The sequence below is a fragment of the Cryptomeria japonica genome, chromosome 8 (assembly GCF_030272615.1).
Source record: "Cryptomeria japonica chromosome 8, Sugi_1.0, whole genome shotgun sequence".
In the NCBI taxonomy this organism is placed as follows: Eukaryota; Viridiplantae; Streptophyta; class Pinopsida; order Cupressales; family Cupressaceae; genus Cryptomeria; species Cryptomeria japonica.
Window position 1 is genome coordinate 174009432 of NC_081412.1, and position 7179 is coordinate 174016610.

General features: G+C 34.6%; 1 protein-coding gene across 1 annotated transcript; it reads right to left on the minus strand.

Annotated features, from left to right (window-relative positions):
- Positions 1-4460: 4460 nt before the first annotated feature.
- On the minus strand, positions 4461-6623 carry LOC131050626 (heavy metal-associated isoprenylated plant protein 28). Its single transcript, XM_057984826.2, has 4 exons — positions 6418-6623; positions 6066-6141; positions 5636-5841; positions 4461-4792 (listed from the first exon to the last, which is right to left on the minus strand). The coding sequence occupies exons 1-4, from the start codon at positions 6445-6447 to the stop codon at positions 4559-4561; spliced, it is 546 nt and encodes a 181-aa protein (XP_057840809.2). The 5' UTR covers positions 6448-6623; the 3' UTR covers positions 4461-4558.
- Between the last annotated feature and the right edge of the window lie 556 nt (positions 6624-7179).

Sequence of the window (7179 nt, forward strand, 5' to 3'; positions counted from 1 at the left end):
GCCATTGTGGTGCATGAGGTTTTGTATTCCATCTCTCATCTCTCTATTCCTGCTATGGTTCTTAAGTTATACAATGAAAGCTTATGACAGGGTTAGCTGGCAAGCTCTCTCATCTGTCCTTAAAAATCTTGGTTTTAGGTTTAAATGGGTGAGATGGATTTATGCATGTATCTCTACTGCTATATTTTCTGTGATTTTGAATGGCTCCCTGTGTGGTTTTTTCTCTTCTTCCAGAGGCCTTAGGCATGGAGATCCTTTGTCTCCTTTCTTGTTTATTATCTTAGCTGAAGCTTTTAGTAGAGTTATCTTGGCTGCAAGGGAGAATGGTCTTTGGAAGGGTATTAGTATCTCAAATATGGTTGTTAGACACTCTCATTGTCTTTTTGCTAATGATACTTTACTGTTTGGACATACCACTTTGAATGAGGCAAAATTTATTAATAAGAGTATAAGAGATTATTCAGATTTCTCTGGTCAGAAGGTGAACTATGCTAAATCTAAGGTTTTCTTTCTTAATGTTTCTCCCTTGGTACAATCGAGGTTGGTTAACTTTGGGGGTTTTAATGTTGGTCAATTTCCTTGCAAATATTTAGGGATTCCTTTCTTCACTGGATCTGAAAACATAACTTTTGGGAAAGAATCTATGCTTTTGTTTCATCAAGGATTCTCAAGTGGCTTACCTTCCCAAGTAAGATAGTGCTTATTAAGGTAGTTTTAAATGCGGTTTCTATTTATCTGATGTCCATTTTAAAGGCTCCCAAGAAAGCCATTACTAATTTGCAGTCAATTCTGAGATCTTTCTTGTGGAATGATAATATGAATAATAGGGCTCAAATTCCTTTGCTGGCTTGGGATAAGGTTTGTTCTTTGAAGGATATGGGAGGTGCTGGAATTAGAGATTTAAGTAAGCAGAATTTGGCTTTAGGAACTAAGTTATTATGTAAATTATATAAACAACCTTCTTCTAAGTGGGCATCTATTTTATTTGCTAAATATTTAGGAGATTGTCCCAAGGAGGCTATTTTTACTGCTTCCTCACTTCCTAAGGGTTCTGCAATTTGGAATTTCATGTCTGAATGTAGATCTATCATTCTTCCTGGTTTACTTTGGCTAGTGCATAATGGTCAAAAAGCTAGATTTTGGGAGGAGGTTTGGAATGGTTTTTCTGCTCTATCTAGTCTTAGAGATTGGTCGACTCTTATGTCTCAATTAAAATCTTCTTGGGGAATTTTTGTGGCTGATTATTTTTATGTGGAGATGTCTAGTTCTATGTCGGTTGCGAAATGGAAATCAGTAGATTCTTTCCTGGTTGATCAAGAGCTCAAGTCTACATATGTTGAGGAATGAAGTAAACATCAACTTGTTTTTTATGTGTCTGATGATGAGCTAATTTGGGTTCATTCTAAGTCTGGGGAGTATTCGGTTAAAGATGGATACAGGTATTTATCTGTTAATTGTAGGAGGGATGTATGGCCGTCTTGGTTGTTTTGGCATATTGTCTGCCTTCCAAAAGTAGGAGCTTTTGCGTGGCTGGCTGTCTAGGATAGAGTTCTCATAGGTATGTAGTTGGATAGGTTGGGCATTACCGTTGTCTTTCCTGGTGTTTTGTGTGGTTGTTCCTTGGAATCGTCTGATCATCTTTTTCTTCATTGTCCTTTTTTCTTCAGAATGTTGGTATTGGCTCTTTAATAAATTAAATTGGGTTACGACATTATGTGGGGATCTACGGTCTCACTTTAAGGGTTGGTCGCAGTTATGTTCATCTTCTTTTTATGCTTGTCTGGGGATTATTGCCCCTTCTATTTTGATTTGGAATATTTGGCTGGAAATGAATAATAGAATTTTTAGGAAGAAGGTTTCCTCATTATCGGAAGTTCTCTCCTTTATTGAGAAATCCATTTCTGAATTTGCTTTGGTTTTTATTTACAAAGGTCTGAGTCCTAGAAGCACTTTTACTTCTTGGGATAGCTGGATCATAAGGCATTAGCCGACTTTATATCTACTTCCTTCTCAAGGGGCTATTTCTAAGAATAGGCTTTCTTCAGTTAACATAAAAGAGGTGGTTCGGATACCCCCCCATCCAAGTTTAAGTTAAATTTTGACGGTGCTTCTCGGGGTAACCCGTGGAAGTCTTCTATTGGGGTGGTGGTTACTGATGGTAATTCCATAATTATTAAAGCTAGGTGTCAATGTATTCCAGATGGGACCAATAATGTGGCAAAAATTCAAGCTCTATCTGTTGGATTAGATTTGCTAATTTCATTAAATCTTAAAGATGTTGTGATTGAAGGAGATTTTTTAGTTATCTTTTATGTGGATACTAATCGAACTTGTAATTCTTGGCATTTAAAATACTGGTTGGATAAGGTTTTGTTGCAGATTAAGTTCTTTACCTCTTTCTCTATTTCTCATTATTATAGAGAGGCTAATTTTGTCGCTGATTTTTTGGTGAATAAGGCTCTAAATGAGAATATTCGCACCTTGGTAGATATTGATGAGAGTTGTCTGCCTCCTTTGCCTTCAAAGTCTTAAGTTTTCTTTTCGGTCATACTCTTTTGCTTTGCCTCAACCTTGCATTTTGCTTGGAATTGTGAATATGCATGCAGTTTAGTGGGATGTTGTAAGGGGCCTTTTTGGCCTTTCTACTTCATTGCATTAAATTTGCATGTTTGTTCATTATTTCAAGGGATGTGATGGCCAGTGCCTAGCTCTTGAGTTGATTTGTTCCATGGGGTATCGTACTGATTTCAAGGGTTTTTTTCTTATTTGCATTATCATTTCTTCTGCATTATTATGCTTGCACGGTATCTCTGTTGCTTGGCTTTGTTTAATGATTATCGTCCTCAGAAGTGGCAGCTTGCATGTTTATTGCTTGGCATTGTTTAATGATTAACGCACTGTGATGTGGCGGCTTGTGTGTGCTTGTTGGCATGGTGATTAGGATATGGCTCGTGTGATTATCTGACCTGACAATATTTCCTATCATTCTTTGGCTATAGGTGTGATGCTTGCTCATTAATGATGCTCCTTGTTTCTTTTTCGTAGGCATTGTTTATTAATTGTTTTCCTCAGAGGTGACCGCCTGTGTGTGCTTGTTGGTACGGTGTTTGGTATTTGGCTCATGTAGATCTCTGATCTTGTATCATTTATGTTACACTTGAGTCATTCTCTGACTGCTTGTGCGATAAGCTTACTTATTAATGATGTATCTCTTCTCTTTTATATGCCCCGCAACATTTTGCTTTGTGTCTTATTTTTCATTTCGGTTTTTTTGTGATGGAGGTTGTTGGTTATAGAATTTCTTTGCATATTAAGAAGTGTGATTTCCAGGATCCTCATGCCTTTGACGATGAGAAGCTTGGCAAGCTGTTTAAACTTCATTTTGCGGAGTTTTCTCTTGCTATTCGCAAGGTGGTGGGCAGACGATGGTTGGTGGAGAACACTAATATTTTCCTTGTTGAAGTTGCTTCTCGTTTTATTATTGTGTGCATGGATATGCTCCTGGATGCTTCTTTGGTTCGGGCATTATTGGACGCATACTTTCATTCCTCTTTTTATTCTGCTTCTGATTTGGATAATGCTTTGTTTGCTTATTGTTTTGAGCTTGGTGCTTTTCCTTATGGTGGTTTTTTTATCTCGAACTGAATTACTATCTAATGGCTGGCATGGTGAATTACTTTCACTTTTAAGAGTGGTTTGATCTCTGACATATATGATGACACAATGTTTGCTCTTGTAGCTTTTTTAGATCATGTTTCTTAGATACTTTGGCTGCGGCTGTTAATGTGTTTTCAAGTATACATTTCCTTCTTGATTCGATGAAGGTTGTTATGTCTCTTCCGAGAGTAGTTGAGCCTTTGCAGGTAGTTGCTCCAGATATTCAGAATGTGGCAACTTCCCAGTTTTTGTCCCCCCCAGATGAATGTTCTAGTACTTGGTTTCTGCATTCTTGAGGATCGTTTGCTTCTCTTCTTCTCTGAAAATTTTTGTATCTGCTCCACAGATTTTGGGTGGTTGGGTATCATTTTTTGTAACTGATATTGGCTTATATGGCCTTTTGGGATGGGTTGGGACTGGTTTGAAATTTTCACTTCTCTGCTTCAATGTAATCAGTCATATTATCTTACCAATGGGATTTTTATGAGCAAGACAGAGGTTTTCTTTGCCTGGTTCTTTCCTACCGATGCTCTTTGAACCAGGATTGTATAAATATTATAATTAATAAAATAAGTGATCTTCCACTTTTATTGAAAAAAAAAATATGATTCAAATTATTAAAAAAACCATAATATTTATTTTAAATGTTTAAAAAATTTAAATTAATATAATTTTATGTTACTATTAAAGAAATTTATCTCGAGACACCTGTAAAGATCCAAAAAATCTTTCTTGAAAGATAAATTCCAAAAAAAAAATCAAACATCAACATCTTACCACTGATACATTTTAGATTTAAATTATTTTTTCTTTAAAATTTGTGGCTTATTACTTATTCCAAATACACGCATTAATTTGAGCACATTTGAGTGGCCAACTCCTCCACGACAGGAAAGGAATCTCAATCTTTGCTTGAGGAGCAAGTGATGACTTCATAGAGCACCTCCAAAAGAAATCCATGGACCCACCTGAAACTGAAGCTTATTCCAGAGAATAAAGTTACAGACTTCACTTCTTCTCTTATCATCACACTGTTGGTGCACACATTTCCATGGGAATCAACACACCAAACTGTACTCTGACAACTTCTTTCATATTGCTGGAATAAAATCTTTGATGCCATTACTGATTCAGCCTGCCAATCCAAACCTTCAATACATATGAACTCATCTAAAGTATACAAATGGATTTTTCTTTGCAGTAAAAGACATAAATGTGATAGCCATTTGAAATAGAAAAATTTTTGGAAGAAAATCCAAAATCAATATGATGAAAGCATTGTAGTGACTAATTTACAGAATATGTTGGTTTAGTTAGCTACTTTCAATTCCATTTTGAGGATTCCTTCATTTATGTTGGAGGGTATTTGTCAGCAAAATTCATGTTGTGGGTATCTAGATGGCACTGAATTTAAATTTTCTATAATGCAAAAATATCTAAAAATTTCCTTCATTTCATGACAGCTACCATTCAAGATTGGAAGAACGAGTTCTCCTGGATTAGTAGCTACTCAGGACAGATGTGTCAGTGAAGGAATCAATATTGTTATATGTTCTTTTGTTCACACTCTTGCTCTTATGTTCTGATGATGGATCATGGAGTTTGATCTAAAATGTTGGCAACAATAAGATCTACATGATAAAATCCAAAAGATTACGAACAAATCATTATGTACTGTAGAAATTTCATGATTTTAATGTTACTTGAAGGTAAAACTCATCCGACCCACCAAAAAATTATCTAATTCCATTAAAAAATCTTCTAGACTCTATAGTCTATGAACATGGCTAAATGTTTATTAAGAAGGAAACAGCTACTTCAAATTCATGTCTATTTACATTAGAAAAGATCTAAGCTTCTTGGATCTCTGAGCTTCACTGAGCATAATGAATTGAATTATTTTCATCAGAAGAAACCAAGCTCTTCATTTGTAAGAGCTAATCTAATCACAATATAGGTTTTGTTCTGCAAAAGTGACCTTTTTCTTCTTCTTAGGGCCATTGACAGGAGAGTCATTTGATTTCCCTGAATTGCTGTGATGGAGGATCATTTGATCTTCTTTACATGACCAAAACTCAGCATTCTTACGCTTTGCTTTTATGGTAGAAAGAATTTGATCTCTGTTCAGCATTCCTGTTACAGAGACTTTCTGCTGATGGAAGTCTATATCCACAGATAGCAATCCTGAAACCACGAAAAACATTCAAATTAAAGTGGGCAATGAGCAATGATTTAAATTTATTTGTGTCTGTCAAATTTCTTTTCTAGTTATTTGTTCTGATGATGGATCATAGAATTTGATCCAAAACACTGACAACAACAAAAAAAATACGTAATCAAATTCAGAAGTAAAATATTGATATCATTATAGACTGTGAAAATTTCATATGTTTAATCTATGTTATTACCTTTGAAATGGGAGAGAGCCTTTCTAATTTTTCTTTCGCATCCATAAGAATACATTGGTACTCTCATCTCCACCTTCTGTGCAAACACAACAAACATTTGCTATTAAGTTTGGTCTAATGAGTGTCTGAATTTGACTGTGTTGAGATTTTTTCAGCAATATTGATGAAAAAACTCGATGAAGAAAATTCGACATATTTAATCTTGACATTCCATTCAATGTTGATAAAAAATTCAACACAATCAAATTTAGACATTTTATTCAATATTAATGAAAAATTCAACACAACCAAATCCAAAAATTTCAATACCCAACATCATAAATATCTTTTTAATTGAAATCACCATATTTACCTGTAATCGAGAAGTAGGAACCAGTGACATTTGAAATGGGGGATTGCAGAGTCATCTACTGATTTGGGTCTGAGATCTTGTGGAGTTGAAAAATGGTAGATGAAGGGGAGATTGTCTGTAAATGGAATGGTGAAGTGTAAAGGTATGTGTTTGATCTTAATCTTATGTGGACCACAGGAATTTATTTGAAAGCGAAAACGGAAAGAAGGCAACGATATCTTTTTCAACCATTTTAGACCCTTGATTAAAAAGTATATATAAAGCATTCCTGTCACTAATGGTGATCAAAGTACAGGACTTAATATACTTTGAGTTATTCCCACTACACATTAAATATCATTCCACTTCACAAATTCATATCATATTTGTATCATGGAACCGCCCACTTAATATTCTTAGATTTTGTTATACTTAAATATTAAAATTGGGTTTTGAAATTTATGAAGTTTTAAGTATGTTAATTTTTACAATTTGAATTTCAAATTAATTTATAAAGAGTTAAATACTATAATGTAATAGTTATAATATATATGTTAATAATTTGTATTCTTTGGTGAATTTTTAAAGGGTCTAATTTTTATTACAATTATGAGTTAACTAATGAAGAGATCTAATATAAACTAGCTAAACAATGAGACTATATGAGACAAGTCTATGACCATGCAACAAACTAACATCATCAAGGGACATAGCTTAAATTGGATGACCTTTAAACAAGATTCATTTCCCTTAACTATTGGGAGCAAGGAGACATAAATGTGG